Source organism: Aulonocara stuartgranti, assembly GCF_965226115.1.
Source record: "Aulonocara stuartgranti genome assembly, chromosome: 18".
In the NCBI taxonomy this organism is placed as follows: domain Eukaryota; kingdom Metazoa; phylum Chordata; class Actinopteri; order Cichliformes; family Cichlidae; genus Aulonocara; species Aulonocara stuartgranti.
The window spans coordinates 24,503,729-24,520,352 of record NC_138954.1 but is presented as its reverse complement, the minus strand read 5'-3'; the positions used below and the strand labels follow the sequence as shown (position 1 = coordinate 24,520,352).

At 42.2% G+C, this 16,624-nt stretch overlaps 1 protein-coding gene across 1 annotated transcript; it reads left to right on the top strand.

Moving 5' to 3' along the window:
- The first annotated feature begins 2,830 nt into the window (after positions 1 to 2,830).
- Positions 2,831 to 15,893, top strand: scinlb (scinderin like b). Its single transcript, XM_082512773.1, has 17 exons — positions 2,831 to 2,939; positions 4,983 to 5,169; positions 6,183 to 6,337; positions 8,651 to 8,812; positions 8,950 to 9,099; positions 9,499 to 9,588; positions 9,709 to 9,841; positions 10,173 to 10,261; positions 10,363 to 10,578; positions 10,669 to 10,802; positions 10,982 to 11,072; positions 12,096 to 12,266; positions 12,380 to 12,554; positions 13,016 to 13,131; positions 14,514 to 14,591; positions 14,690 to 14,750; positions 14,994 to 15,893. The coding sequence occupies exons 2-17, from the start codon at positions 4,989 to 4,991 to the stop codon at positions 15,152 to 15,154; spliced, it is 2,163 nt and encodes a 720-aa protein (XP_082368899.1). The 5' UTR covers positions 2,831 to 2,939; positions 4,983 to 4,988; the 3' UTR covers positions 15,155 to 15,893.
- Positions 15,894 to 16,624: the final 731 nt, after the last annotated feature.

Sequence of the window (16,624 nt, the reverse complement as noted above, 5' to 3'; positions counted from 1 at the left end):
TTACAGCCATGTCACTGTATTTCTTGACTGGATGCACAGACTAAACCGATTGGTTCTTACAATCTGCTTACAGTGTTTACACTAAGCCTGGGTTACTTAGCAGCTCCGCAGCTGCAAAGTGATGGCTGCCAAATGTTTGCAAGTATTGCTGCACACATGAAAGATGTGCTCAGTCTGATAGTGATCTCATGTGAGTCACCATTGGTTGGGTCTGAAGACTGACACAAATCAGCAACTGCTATTTCCTACTGTTGTTACTAGTTCTTGTGCATCAGTTCTGACTCTGTTAAAGTGCCCATTAAGAGTCTGACAGTGCTGTAAGAATCAATCCATATTGCTTAAGTAGGCTACTCTTTTCACATGTTGACTCAGTAAATGCTAGGGTGTTGTTTCATCCTATCTAATCTCAAAAAATGAATGTGTATCTCTTAAAACAGAACCATTCTTTGGGTTAAATGTTGTTTTTTTTTGTACATGTAGTCTTTTCAGGCACTAGACTGTAACAGACGAACAAGCCTCCGATGATGAGAGTATAATCCGTTTTGCGGTGGTTGCATTGTCACCGAGGATGTGCATCAGCCAGCTCTCGGTGTGTGGCACAATGAGCCACAGGCAGCATTTCAGCTGACACTTCACGCCCTGCTTAATGATAAGACCACCGAGTCTGGCACCAGTGAGGTCCCCCTGTCTGATCAGATAAACGTGTGGTGAAGTGGTGAAGCGGATTTCTCACTTATAAACAAATTAATCTAAAAAAATAAAAAAGGAAACAACTAAACCCACAGGAAAGAAAGTTACAAATTCACTGGCACAGATGTTTCCTCTTTTCACCTCTTCATTCAGCTGCATCAGTTAAATCGAGTTATTGTAGGTTTGCACAGACACTTAGAGAAACGTCAGCTGAGGAACAGCTACACCACGAACTGTGCACACAATTTTAGACAGTTTTGCATACTTGATAAAATATCCAGTTAGCCATGTTTACCACTCCAACCCGCTTCCTTCTGTCTTTGGCTTGTAAAACAAACCGAAGCTTTAATCAGCTGTTACCAGGTTGTTTTCTCATGTAGTTGCTGCAACAATCTGATCAAGCATTAGTCAGCTGCTGTAAGTTTGATACAGAGAGGAAGCACGATCTTTCATCTGTCCAGAGTTCTCAAGAAGCCTTTGTAATTTCACACGGCATTCTCAACTTGTGAGCCTTGTGTAAAGAAGAACAAAAAGCAAAACGTGATTACACTGAAATATTCTGCATGATATTATGTGAAACTTTCTAATGTATACACATTTGCAAGATGCACTTTTTAAAAGCTTTTTATCTGTGTATAACATTCTTGAAGAATCTCAAAGCAAATTCACCCAAAGGTCAGACTGTAAAATGTTCAGAGAAACTGGGACAAACCCGAGACTCTACAGGCCTCAATTAGCATTTAAAATGTTTATGACAGTTCAGTTAGAAAAAAACTGAACAAGTATGGCTTGGTTGGAAGGGTTGGCAGGAGAAGGACTGCTCTCTTTAAAAGAATATGCCAGCACTGCTCAGGTTTGCAAAGCTGCATCTGAACAAACCACAAAGCTTTGCACCAACGTCCACTGATGGAGAAGACCATGCACCATGTTTGGAGAAAACCAATCACAGCATATCAGCACAAACACCTCATACCAACTGTCAAGCACGGTGGTGGAGGAGTAATAATTTTGGCTTGTTATCCAGCAACATGACCTGGGCACCCAGCAGTTATTGAGTTGATGATGAACTCTGTATACCAAAGTATTCTAGAGTCAAATGTGAGGCCATCTGTCTGATAGCTAAAGCTTGCCCCAAATTGTGTCATGAAAGAGTGCAATGATCCCAAGCACAGCAGCAAATCTACAACAGGATGGCAGAAAAAGAAAGGAATCAAAGTGTTGCAATGGTCCAGTCAAAGTCCAGACATCAACCTGATTGAAACACTGTGGTGGGACCTTAAGACCTTTTTGTTAAACAAATAACAACAAATATGCAACACATTGTTGTTCATCTGACATTATCTTTAAAGAATTTCAGAAGGTGTGGACCAGGTGAGTTTTTAATTGGTGTCATTAGAACTCAAAGGGGTACTTTCTGTTTCGCTGCGCCTGTTGTAAAAGAAGAAGTACAGCAGGTAGATGCTGGGTGTGACTTGTGCAAGCATGCCTTCAAACGTGAGTGGTATTTTCATGTGTGCAAATGGTGAGATGCCCCGTGGGTTTTGTGCACCATGGTAACAAAGCCAAAAGTTGTTTTACATAATGTGTTTATCTTGAAGCTAATGAGACCGAATGAATGTTCTGGATGCTCTCGTTTAGAGGTATGTGTGGTGTCCTGTATCTGCAAGGGCTGGCTGGTTTATTCAAGCAAGGGGGAAGTTGAAGTGTCACTAACATCTGTATTTCAAATCAACACACAGTTGTCTTTTGAATATAGCCGTTGACGCTGTTTCCCAACTCACAGTATCTGATTTCCTATGATACCTCTGCATTATAGGATTTTAAAGGCAGACACATTTCCCTGCTCTTGTTTTTCCTAGTCACACCGATCTCAAGCCAAACCTAAAGTCACGCATTCTGGTGCTACTTCTAAGAAGCCACTGCATGCTGAACTTTGTCCCTCCCTACATGAAAGCTTTATAATCTGCGCTGTGCAGTCCACGGTCGTGTTGGCACAGCACTGTAAAGGCAGACTTTCTTCCTGAATCAAGCCTCTCTTCTCAGAAAGCTTCTCTCCGCCTGAGAAGTATTCATGCTGGACACTCCCCCAGCACCACTCCTCCTCCCCTTTCTCTTCCTCCGTCTCGTCACCCACAGCACATCAAAACCAGAGAGTGTCCATAATCGCCTCACTGCCGCATCTACGACCTCCATCGACTCGTCTGCGCATCTCTCTCTCTCTCCTGTGTGATTCATCCTTCAAACAAACTGTGAGTTTCCCCCTTTTTTTCCTCCCCCCCCCCCACCCCAGTCTACGTGGGTGCACACGCTGTGGCATTTCTGCACTTTTAATTCTTGCATAATTTCTTTAGATCAAAGGTGAACAGCTCGCGATCTTAGCTGATAATCGCTGACTTTCGCTCTCATGTAGCCAGGCAGGATTGGGACGTTTAAAGCGAGTGAAATTCCAGATGTGGAAAGTTTCCAGCTGCTGTTGTTTTTTCCCCCTCTTCTTTTTCTTCCTCTTCCTGAGTCACAGCAGCCAGCGAAAGGGGCGAAAAGGAAGGAGAGAACGCGTTAGAGTTCGTGATATTCGATATTCTTTCATATTGCTGCTGATCGTTATCGTTCGATTGAAATATAATTGAAATGGAAGCTTTAATTGGAACATAGACAGTGGTTGTTAAGAAGTTATGCAATAGACAAAAAAGAGGAAGAAGCAGTACAGACTTCATTCTTAACACAAATGCACTTTTTTAAAAATGTAAATATATCAGAGGTCTGCAGCAGACAAGCACAGCTGGTGGAAGATGCTCTTCCCAGCATATGACCCCCACCCCACCACACAGAGATGCAACATTGTGCTCATTACTGTGTTACATTAGCGTTAATATCAGTGCATCTGTTTTCAATTCATGCACTTTATGGGGTCTGGAGGTTTTGTCCGTGATGCAGCACTTATTGATCAGCCTCTTACAGGAAGTCCACTCAATTTCTTTCCTTCTTCACTGAAAGCTGAGCTGCAGGCCGCTCGTTTAAGACACAGCACTGCAAACATCGCAGTAACAATAAGTGGTGATCATGATGCTGATTCCTTGGATTGTGTTTGTTTGGTATGATTTAAACTCTCAGTAACATTAAATATTTCAGCCTGCGTGATGAGCACTGTGGTTATCAGATGAAGGGGATGTAAATTAAATGCAGGTTTATGGTTTTACAGCAGTGGAAGTGGACGTGGTCAGAGCTGCGTAGTTAGAGAAGTCTTAGTCTGAGAGTACAGCTATAATCCTGCAGCCACACTTGTAATCAGGCTCTTCTGTAATCTGGACAAACTAGCAATCTGTACCGTATAATCTCTCAATTTCTTTGGAGCAAACGTTCAACCTTATCACAATATTCATTTATTTAAGAAGAACCTCCTGTGAGTTCCTGGACTCAGTGCTTCAGCTTTCTCACTGTGTTTTGTAGCAGTCCAGACGTTATGTGATGTTATAGAGTCACTCCAGTATCAGCCATAAAAAATATGATAGGAGTTTATGAAGCAAGCAATACAGGTCACGCAGCACTGTCAGCCTGGAATGTGGTATTGTTTATTTTAGTGGAGATATGATTTTCTGATTAAATGTGTGCTGATAATGGTACAAAGTTCCTGCATCAGTCATTTCTGAAAAAACGTAACTTTTTCTCAGACTCTGGTGTCACAATATGCTGCATATATTATGACTTTTTAGAAACAACAAAGGGTTTCTCAGATCATTTAGGGTTTTTTTCAATGAGTTTGTGCAAAATAAATAAATAAAATATGATACTAAGCAGAGAGTCATTGATGTACGGTTCATGGCTAATATGATTATTGAAAGTTGGTTGACAGACGTCGAGCAGCAGTGCGTGATATAGTTAAAGAACCTGTCTTTCTAGTTCAGTGTTTACAGTGAGTGTCCAAATATGGAAGTGGCTTAGAGGAGAGATAGAATGTACATTTATAAACTGCCGTGGTTAGCCTCCCTACCACCACCCCCTTCCTCCATTGGTGTTAAGACACAATCTAGCGTTTGTTGTTCAGGAAGCACATCATAAATTTGGTTGCACAAAATAACTTTTGCATTGTGTTTGTGAGCGCTCTCAGCAGCGTCTGCTGTTTCTGTCATTCTCAGAATGCTTTCTGTGGCTTTCCAGGAGTTCAACTGCAGCCACATTTTGCATGGCAAAAACATTAAAATTATTTTCTGTGTCTCTACCTGGCTTCCTTTAACTTCAAGACTATTTACTTCCTCTTTTTCTTTTTTTCTTTTTTAATCTTCATCGTGTCTCAGAGCATCATGGTTAGCCATAAGGAGTTTGAAACTGCAGGGAAGAAGCCAGGGCTGCAGGTGTGGCGTATCGAGAGCATGGACCTCAAGCCGGTTCCCAAAGCCCTGCACGGCTCCTTTTACACCGGAGATGCCTACCTGCTGCTCTTCACCACCTCAGCCCCATCATACAACATTCACATGTGGTTGGGTAAGACATGGATGTTGCAAACTGCAGTATTGCACTTTACTGAGGCTTCTGCTTAGTTTTGTTTGATTGCACCAAAGCAAATCTGTTTTCATTCCAGTTTCATGATAAAGTATGATGTTTGGCATTTTCCTCGGCTACAAACTTAAGTGATATATTCAGAGTTTTAAAAAGTCACTTCCTCTAGAGCTGCTGCGTTTCCCTGCAATTTGTAGTACTTAAACTCACAAACAGACAGGTGTAGCTTTGGGTTTAATGAGAGCAGATACCCTTGCTTCATCGTGAGCTTGCACCACAATAGCCTGGTTTTGGAAACTGCTTTGGGTTTTTAGATCTTAGACCTGAAACATCCTCCCTTGTGTGAGGAGCTTAAAGTAACAGGAGTTTGTGAAATTCCTCTTGCCTGCACAGTTCCCTTTTTGTGGCTTAGAATTAAATTATGAGTGAACAGAACGCTCAGTGATGTGCAACTTTAACCACCCTGAACAATGCAGCGAAGGAAAAGCCTATACTCCACCCCAAACGTTTTCTTTTTTCCTTTTGGTTGCATAACAAAAACAGACACATAAAACAAACTGCTGGATGACTCACATCTGGAATGCCCCTGCAGATCATTAGAGACGAGTACTAGTTTTTTGCAGGTTTGCGTAGTTCCCTGCCAGTCTGCATCCAATGCCATCCAACCATCTGCAACACATTACAGTCTTTATAACACTGGGACACAATTAATCCTTCCGTCTGGGATCAATGTTAGTCAGATAAAACTTGTGGAATAGTTTTATCCATGTTGTGTGCCATCTGACAGTAATAACAGGATACAGAGAGGCTCTGCTGCTCATGTGGTTTATGCAATTATAACCATGACTCCAGTCCTGACTCAGAGGGCGCATAAGGTTACTGCTTGCACTAAAGCGCTGCAGATTTCTCTGTAAGAAGCTTGAGTTTTGAGCGTGAATACGAAGCAGTTGCAGGACTGTTTCTAGAACTAGCCGGTTACAAACGTCTATTTTCTGCAGGGGATGAGTGTTCACAGGATGAGAGTGGAGCGACAGCGATCTTTGCCTCACAGCTGGATGACTTCCTGGGTGGTGGCCCGGTGCAGTACAGGGAGGTGCAGAACTACGAGTCCAACACTTTCCTGGGTTACTTCAAGTCAGGCATCAAGTACCAGGTGAGCTTTATGGAAGTTGGGATCTTCATGCAAACTACAGGCGACTCTGACAATCTGTGACTGAACAAAGCAATAAAAAAGATTTTTGCCAACCAGTCATAAGATACACATTTTGCTCTAACAACTGACAAATGACGAAAACTGGGGTGAGGTGGGTTGCCAAGGGGGGTCACTGACTGGTCACCGCCAGCCACCGCCAGAAAAATTGAGCAACCACTCGTCAGCTCGGTGGGGAATACACATTTTTCCCCCAAGACCGGTGGTTTTAAGGGGCTGTGACTGGAGCATTATTTGGCTTCCCCTGTATTATTTATTATTATGTCGCACGTGCAAAATGGCAGACAAGTTAACGTCACACCAGGTTTCATTTTGACATGTCTCTGAAGAAACTTTGATAAGAAAAACAAGCATTATTTTGACCTGAAAATCATGCAAAGCTACACTAGCAGAGTCCAAAAAGTGAAGCTGGTAATGAGCAAGTAAATGACAGGTTCCAGTCAGCTATTAAAAGGCTATTGATAGGAGAAGAGGAACCGCTGGTTTAAATTAGTAACTAAATAAGGGACATTTCTGTAAGGATTTCTTTTTTTCTGCTCCCAGTCCGCTATTAAATAACAGAACCATAAAAATATATAAATCCTGTAAACAGTGAGAGGTGTGATGACTAATGTTTTAAACATCGAACAGTGATCTGCTGCAGAACTCTGTTTGACTGAAACATGTCTGCAGTGTTAATGATTACCAGCATCCTGTGAACTTTGCTGTTGAGATGAGCTGATGATTCTGAAGTTCAAAGAAATCATAGCATTCCCCCTTTTTTCTATATCTCTCTGATGGTGTGTCTGATGGACTGATTGATTATAACCTAGGCAACCAGCCTCTGCAAATAAGGATACTGAGAAACACAAGCTAAACCACTTTTAACAGCCATCTGTTTCTCATAACCCCAACCCCCCTTTGTGGCTTTAGTTAAATGTAATTAGCCCGAATGCTTGCTTACTACTCTTTGGAGAGTTCTGCTCTGCATATGTTGCAGAGTCCAAGCACACTGGCTGTGTTTGGGACACAGCGAAGCCGAAACAGAACCAAACCTCACATTCTCGACAGAGCTTTGGTAACTTCACTTTCAGTAAACTATTCTGACAATAAACAGAGCATGCGTTGTTGCCACGGAAAAAATTGCTACCATTTGACCAATAACAGGATGAATGTGGTTTTCATTTGGTGGTCAAAGTAGCCACGCCCCCCGAGAGTCTAACAACACTCTAGTCATCTGACCTCAGCAGCAGAGGATGAGTCACTGACTCTTCTGGGTGGTTTTTTTTCAAAGTCTAATTTAACCCTTGTGATGTCCTCCCGATTTGCATACAATGTGAGCCATCAGGGGTCAAAAGTGTCCCCACTTCATTTGACTGTTTTTTAAAGTATAAAGTATAAATTGTCAATCAATTCAGTGTTACACCTTAGTTTTACTTAAGACCAACACATTAAGCAAGTTTCCTTTGTTGTTGTTTTCACCCATATTTCAGTAAAAACCACTTTAGTCAAATTCCATTGGCGGTAAAGCTCTGGATACACAACAAACACAGCAGAGGAGGCATCAGTGGTGGCAGGCATTACACCGAGTAAGGTCAGAAAGAGCATACAAATGAGAAACTGGGGTGAGGAAGGTTGCAAAGTAGCTTGCAGAAGGATCATGTTGAGGAAAATCACATTATGAGATTTTTAAAAGTCTAAAAAACACAAACATTTAATTCAACTTCTATTTCAGTTCATTTTTTGTGAGGTTATAAACTGACAAGGATCATCATGTTGTTCTTCTCCAGCAGAGGGTATTTCTGTTCATTTGCATGTTTTCTAAATACTTGCTTTGTTTATTGGCTCTACCAAGGACGGCACATTACGTGATAATCCCACCCGCCAGGTACAACGGCGTGTTGCACACAACAATCTTCATTTTATCCTCAGTCATCATGTTAGTTTCTTTTCCGCCCATTGTCTTTGTTAACTCTGAGTGATGGGATGTGGTTATGCCATTAACTGACAGCATGTCTTAAGGAACCAGTTGTTCCTTAAGATTTTACAGTCCTGTGTTAAACTCATTTCACCGTCAGCTGACTCCACACGTCCTCCCCTTGAACATTTGTGACTTACCTGGTCATTTGGCCCGTGTGTAGTAGTTGTAACTCAAACTGCAGCTCAGGTGTAAAGATAGCTCATCTTCTCTTAAATCAGCTCATCCCCCGCATTGCTTAGATTTGAAAGAATATTCACAGGATAAAACTTAATGCGAATCATCATTGGATTTCACAGAAAGGAGGTGTGGCCTCAGGTTTCAAACATGTAGTGACCAACGGCGTGGATGTAAAACGCCTGCTGCACGTTAAGGGTCGCAGGGTCATCAGAGCAACCGAGGTGAATATGTCCTGGGACAGCTTCAACAAAGGAGACTGCTTCATCATTGACCTGGGAAAGGTGAGCTGTTCTTTTTTTATTTGTGTGTGTGTTTGCTACTGTATGTACAGAGTGCAGTTTAACCTCTACAGTTTCTGTGAAATAGTTAAGGCTTTCACATCTTTAAACCTCCTTTCCCGGGTTCTCCCCTCCTGCAGGACATCTATCAGTGGTGCGGCAGTGAGTGTAACCGTTTTGAGCGGCTGAAGGCCTCCGAGGTCACCATCGACATCAGAGATAATGAGAGGAACGGCAGAGCCAAAGTGCATATGGTGGAGGAGGGGGACGAGCCGGCTCCCATCATAGAGGTCAGACACGCACATTCCTCACTCGTCTCCCTCTTCTAGCAAATGTCACCACACTTTAACCTCAGAGGTGATCACTTGAGAGCAGGAGCTTTAAGTGCAATTAATGCATTCGACAGACTTAGTCAGTGTGGGAACGACGGGGCACAATGCTGCCCTTTGTAAGTGCTGCTCATACGCCAGCTCTGTGCCAGGGCAGCTTAGTAAACACTTCCTTTACAACAAGATGCCTAATGAGATAGAGAGAGTTAGGGGAGGGCTGGTTTAACGAGCATACTTTCAATTTATAGAGATTTTTTTTTTTATCTGAATAAAGCTGTGTTTATATTTGCACTAAAAAGCATTTAATCAGTGCTAATGATGATAAACCTTTAGTGATTAATGCCCTTGATTGTTGTTTAGGTTCTAGGACCAAAAACCTCCATCGCCCCCAGTACTCCGGATGACGACAAGGTGGAGACTTCCAACAGGAAGAAGGCTGCCCTCTACATGGTGAGAAGCACAAGTGACAGTCAAATAAATGTGAACACCCTGGCTTTGATACAAGGGTGGAAAGATTTCATAGCAAAAAAGAAATCAGTACCTGATGGGGCCTCTTTCCTTTTCTTTTAGATCTCAGATGCATCTGGCTCTATGAAGGTGTCGTCTGTGGCTGCATCCAGTCCCTTCAAACAGGCCATGCTGTCTCCGGAGGAGTGCTACATCCTGGACAACGGGGTGGACAAGACCATCTTTGTGTGGAAAGGTGCAGCAAAACATTTTTGTGATAACACTTCTAACATTGTGCTTTTTTCTTCTTCTTTTTGCACAAATTCTAACAAAGAAATGATTGGAAAGCGTGTGTTTACACCTTTTTGGTCTCTCTGATTAAGGCTACACATGTGAAAGAGGTATATTTAAATGCTGCTGGTTTTATTTTTGGCACTGCTGAACAATAACAGGAAATCTACAGCAGTAATTTTGTGTTTTATGACTGCACTGCAATTAGCGTCTTTACGTAAATATCCGCAGATATTTCTCACTCTGAATAACATAAAGGTGAATTACACCGCCTTTGTTTTATCTGATTCCAACAGGCCCTAAGGCCACTGTGTCGGAGCGTAAAGCGGCCATGGCTGCAGGTCAGAAGTTCATCACTGATAAGGGATACAACAAAAATACAACGGTAAAGCCAACATGTACTTAGTAACTTAGACAAAAAAAAACAACAATTGTAAATCCCACAGTGCAGCTAACCGTAAAGCCAAATCTCTGTTTGACTTGCAGATCCAAGTACTTCCTGCAGGTGGCGAAACGTCTCTCTTTAAGCAGTTCTTTTCCGACTGGAGGGATAAGGATGAGACCACAGGTCCCAGTAAGGCCTACACTATTGGCCGCATAGCCAAAGTGGAGCAGGTTCCCTTTGATGCCTCCACCCTACACACAAACAAAGCCATGGCAGCGCAGCACGGCATGGTGGACGATGGCAAGGGCAAAGTCCAGGTAGGAGGGTGTTAAAAAGTGAAACAATAGCACAGGTAAACACAGCTGTAAGGTTTTGGGTTTTTTTAAAGATTGGGTCTGGTGTTCTAGATCTGGCGTGTCGAGAATGGTGCAAATGTGCCCGTGGATCCCTCCTCTTATGGTCACTTCTATGGGGGCGACTGTTACCTCATCCTCTACAGCTACAGACAGGGATCACGGGAGCAGCACATCATATACACATGGTGGGTAAAACAGTAAAACATGTATAAAGCGTATAATCTCTTTAAATTAGTATGAAGTAAAAGCTGTGGCAGAGTGTGCCACACCCTGTCTAAGATCTCTCTCTCTATCTCACACACTCACACACACAAACGCACGAGTTAATGACGTGTTTCAGACTGTGTTGGTGCTACTGTGTCAGGCAGGGGCTGAAGTGCACACAAGACGAACTGGCCGCTTCGGCGTTCCTCACAGTGAAGCTGGATGACTCAATGGGAGGAGCCCCAGTTCAGGTTAGAACCTGACCCACTACACACCTCAACATCACATGCACTAAAGAAGTGTGTGTAATCACAGAAAGACCCTGTAATGTAATGTATGACTTAGAAATGTTAAAGAAACAATCTAAATAATGTGAGCAGTTATTGTATTAGCGTAATTTTTCTCCCTAAATGACTGACATGAACAGATAAAGGTGATATGAGATCCTTCATTGAGTAAGAGCTTATGGCTCTCAAACTAACCTTAATACATATAACGTTTACCTTTCTTTGAATCTACTCATCACACTTCCCACATAACTAGTACGCACCATTTTTAACTTATGGGCTGTGTAACAACGACTAAAACAAAAATTTTCTGCCTCTCTTCCGATACTTCAAATTTATTAACTATTACAGAGGATTTAGTGTAGCTGATGAAAACTAATTGCCTCATAACGATCCCATAAGAAAGAAAAAAACACCCCCCAGGATAACCAGCAGAGGGCAGTGTTTCTATAATTTTTATTTTGATCCGATCCAACCTGCAGCACGTTTTAATAGATAAGTTGCCATAACTACAAGAATTGCATTAAAACGTGGCAAAACCTTGACCCTCAGTTAGTGCTGGTTATACATCAAACTCTCAGCCATACTGGAGACATTAAGACATTTCTGAGATGTTTTCAGCTGATTTTCTCACACAACCATGCCAACACAGCTGATATCATTGAGTATTTTCTTTAAAAATAAACTAAAGTATTTAAAATATTAGATAATAATCACGCTATATTGCTATTTAGTTAATAATTTTCAAAATTTTCCAGTTGTGTTGCATTTATATAAAAATCACTTAGCTGAAACTCAATTTAATTACAGTGAATATCAAGTGAGCATTGATCTATTTCAGTCTTGTTATTCCTGCACATAGTGATACGGAACCTTAGATTACCACTTCACTTTGGTGTTGGTAACCCTAAGAACACAATCTGTAGTTAAACTGGAATAACTGGATTAGTCATTGCCTTTGCTGGTGAATTTTGTTAATACCCACAGGTGAGAGTGTCACAGGGTCAGGAGCCTCCCCACCTGATGAGCATCTTCAAGGACAAGCCAATGATCATCCACAGTGGAGGAACGTCACGCAAAGGTGGACAGACACAAGCCGCCAGCAGTCGCCTCTTCCACATCCGGCAGAGCTCCTGCAATGCTACCCGTGCGGTGGAGGTAAGCTGGTTTGCAACACACTGTATGTGTGTGTGTGTGTGTGTGTGTGTGTGTGTGTGTGTGTGTGTACAAGAGAGTTCTTATTTGCTCCTCTCACTTGTGTGGTTCCTCAGGTCCAAGCTACTGCCTCCAATCTGAACACCAACGATGTTTTTGTGTTGAAAACGCCAAGTGGCTTGTTTGTGTGGCGTGGCGTGGGCGCCAGCGATAAAGAGATGGAAGCAGCCAAGCATGTGGTGGCTTTCCTGGGTGGTAGTCCCAGCAATGTGTCAGAGGGCAAGGAGCCAGGTGAGTCCCCAACATAAAAGTCAGAACTTTCCTTGTTTATTGCTCAAAGAAACTAACTCTGCGCCTTTTCTTTTATTTATCTGAAGATAAAAAAGGAGGTATTTTATGGGAAATATTTAATCTCATTCTAATTCTTTTGATTTTGATTCACAATTGAGTGATAAAAGACTGTTTGGCTGTTTTTAAGTTACTTACAAAATGTAAAAGTGTATATAAGCTAAGAAATTACTTATGTAAAGCCATCAAATTCTACCTTTATTTGCCATTCGCATTGATGCCTGATGGCGTCAGTGATAGTGAACACTAACATTTCAGGTCTGATTATGATTACACTTAAAGAGCTGATGCATTTTATTAGTCAGGGGCCCAAAGAGGCTGTGATTCACTTCCTGTCCAAACAAATTAAGCATCAATTAAATGTTACGTGTAGCTAAAGTCGGTTGTGTATTCTTCTCTCACAGCTGACTTCTGGTCTGCTCTGGGAGGCAAAACGGATTACCAGACGTCAAAGAGTCTGCAGAGCGGGATCAGACCCCCACGTCTCTTTGGCTGCTCCAACAAAACAGGAAGACTCAGTGTAAGTCAGGGAGAAGAATGCAGCTCAAACTTCTTTTTTTTTTAAGAGTCACATCTGGCTAAAGATCAGGCATTGTGACCATGTCCTAATATTGTGTTGGTCTCCCTTTTGCTCCCAAAAAAGCCCTGATCGGTCTAGGCTTGGATGTCAGTAGACCCCTGTGGTATCTGGCACCAAGATGTTAGCAACAGATACTTTAAGTTGTCTAAGTTGGGAAGTGGCACATCCATGAATCAGACTTGTTTGTCCAGCATATCCTACAGGATTAATATCTGGATAATTCGGAGTCAGCATCTCAAACTCGCTGTTGTGCTCCTCAAACCATTCCTGCTTTGTGGCAGGGTGCATTATCCTGCTGAAAGAGGCCACTGCCATCAGGGAGTACCGTTCACATGAAAGGATGCACATGGTCTGCAACAATGCTTAAGGATGTAATACGTGTCAAAGTAACATCCACATGGATGGCAGGACCCAAGATTTCCCAGTAGAGCATTGCCCAAACGTCACACTGCCTCCACAAGCTCGCCTTCTTCCCATAGTGTATCATGGTGCCAGGTGTTCCTGGTAAGTGATGCACACGCATGTGGCCATCCACATGAGGTAAAAGAAAACATGATTCATCAGACCAGATCACCTTCTCGCATTGCTCTGTGGTCCATTTCTGATGCTCACGAGTCCATTGTTGGTGCTTTAGGCAGTGGACAGTATTCAGCATGGACACCCTGACTAGTCTGTGGTTATGCAGCCCTGTGCACAACAAACTGTGATGCTCCTTGTATTCTGACACCTTTCTATCAGAACCAGCATGAACTTTTTGGGTAATTTGAGCTACATTAGCTTATCTGTTGGATTAGACCACTAGTGCATCAGTGAGCCTTGGCCACCAGTAACCCTGTCGATGGTTCACCACTGGTCCATCCTTGGATCACTTTTGATAGATACTGACCACTACAGACCAAGAACACCCCACAAGGGCCTCGTTAATCCTAATATAGCCCTCATCAAACTCACTCAGATCCTCACACCTGCCGATTTTTCCAGCTTCTAACTCTTCAGACAAAATGTTCAATTGCTCCCTAATATATGTGAAAAGCACGTAGACATCAGGACAACACAAAAAAGAACAAATAACAAACAGCAGACAGAAGTCGAAGAGACGGCCCGCCATGAACACTGGTGCCATCTTGGATGAGTGCCATATATCCCACCCACTAACAGCTGCCACAATGAAGAGATAATCAGTGTTACTCACTTCACCTGTCATTACTCTTAATGTTATGCCTGATCAGCGTATAGTGCTAATTTGGGAAGGACTGTGACATTTGAACGCACCTAAACCCTGCAGGCAGTCAGTCTGAGCTTCCTTTTGTCCCATCTCTCAGGTGGAAGAAGTTCCTGGAGACTTCACTCAATCAGATCTGGCCACTGATGATGTAATGCTCCTTGACACCTGGGATCAGGTGAGGTGATCTTTCTGGCATGTGTGAAATGTCACTTTCACAACTTTTGTAGGACATACTTTTAAAATTATGACTTTTTAAATCTCTCCTGTCTCTAGGTCTACATTTGGATTGGCAAAGATGCCAATGACGTGGAAAAGGAAGGAGCTCCCAAGATAGGTTTGTTACATTGCAACTGAAAAAAAGTTTAAGAAAAAGATGATTTCCAAAGCACACGCAAGATACTGTTTGACAGCATCTTGCATGTGAAACAGAATCAGAAAACTTATTGTGCTTAAGTATTTTAAGTTTCAAATCAAAAACCAAAAACTTTAAGATCAGAGGTAAACACCACCTCTCTTCACATTCTCATCCTCCATCTCTCCACCTGTCTCTTCCCCTCTCTTCCTTCTTGTTGTGCAGCAAAAGAATATGTGGACTCGGATCCCTCCGGTCGCAAAGGAATTCCCATCACCACCATCAAACAGGGAGCAGAGCCTCCAACTTTCACTGGCTGGTTCCAGGCTTGGGATCCCAAGATGTGGGACACAGATCCATTGGACCGAATCCGTGCCCGCTTCTGAACACAGAACTCCAGGCTCTCCGTCTATGTCTGACTCCTTACCTATCCTGCAGTCCCTAATGCTGTTTTTATTCATTTTAATTTCAATCCCCAAGTGCCAAAAACCAATGCTATCGTCGTTATCACCCTTAATAGCTGCCTCAGCAACAGTGCAGTGTACTGGGCTTCATAAACAGGAATGAATCACATCTGCATGCAAACGATGGCTTCTGCTAGCAGTTATGTTTAATTGATCAAAATGGTTGATTGATCATATCCAAAAGCCTTTACATGTTTAGCAAATACCCACTGAGGGCTCTAATAGGAATAAGAAAATACGAAAGCCATTTAGGCAGCTGGACAAATCCTCTGTTTCTGTTTTTTTTTACTGTTCTACTTGTGTGTTCAGAAGGAGCCATTCTCTCATGCTTTCCTTACAGTTTCTATATCAAAACAGCTTCCTTCTTTAGTACACATAAATGCATGGTGTTTTATGATTGATAATGGAAAGTTGTATACTTGCTATGAGTTGCACGGAGCTTTTTTTGGGGGGGGATCTGTGCTCATGAATTTAAGAGTCACACAATGGTAAATGGCCTGTATTTGTATAGTGCTATTCTAGTCCCTAAGGACCCCAAAGGGCTTTACACAATCAGTCACCCACCCATTCACACAATGGTATGTGTATGTCACATGTTAAAAATCTATTAAATGGGATTTTCACATAGATGACTTTTAAATAAAGCTCACAGTGTTTCAAACTTGTGGTTATTGAGCATTCTTGAGCCTTGAAAGCCAGTGCACTGCACCACCAGCGTATTTATTATTCTGCCTACAGAAATCGCAAGGTCTAACAGCCACATATCACTAAATGTCTCTGTTGGATGGGGAATAAAGAAAAATGGGATCTTGTTGCAACAGCAGTAGAAGTAGGAAGAAGAAATGAAAACACTGCTCACAGCTGCACTGTTCTTCAGGATGGCAACACACTTTAATAGAGGAAGTGGCCTTAGCACAATTTTTATTTTTTGCACTGCTGTGTATACTCACATTTGGGTACAGTCAATGTTATCTCCTCAAGGAGAGGACACAAACCCCGCTTCAGGGGGATCCAAAGCTAGTGTACTCCAAGTGCCAGCCCTTTGAAGCTTGGATAAATGGGAGGGTTGTATCAGAAAGTGCATATGGCATAAACTCTGCACCAAATCAAACAAACAGATCCAACCACTGTGGTGGATTCTTGGAAAATAAGGGAGCATGTGAAAGGGCCTTCTTTAGTAAAATACAACCTAAAATCTTTGGTTTACTGGAAAACCAATTTAAGATAAGATAGGATAAGGTAAAATAAGATAAAATACTGTGATTATGAGCACTGGTTACAAAAACACAAACATTTAAATAATTTCATATTAAAGACTGTGTGCGTGTGCCTAATAAGACTGAGGGCACAGGCCACCAAAGGTCCTGAGTACTTTATAGTACTTTATATATA

What these genes read in the sequence shown, in the direction of transcription:
- scinlb (XM_082512773.1), top strand. Translation starts at nt 4,989, where the DNA reads ATGGTTAGCCATAAGGAGTTTGAAACTGCAGGGAAGAAGCCAGGGCTG. An exon ending in AGTCAGGCATCAAGTACCAG is followed by an intron (nt 6,338 to 8,650) that starts GTGAGCTTTATG and finishes TGGATTTCACAG; the next exon opens with AAAGGAGGTGTGGCCTCAGG. An exon ending in GACCATCTTTGTGTGGAAAG is followed by an intron (nt 9,842 to 10,172) that starts GTGCAGCAAAAC and finishes TGATTCCAACAG; the next exon opens with GCCCTAAGGCCACTGTGTCG.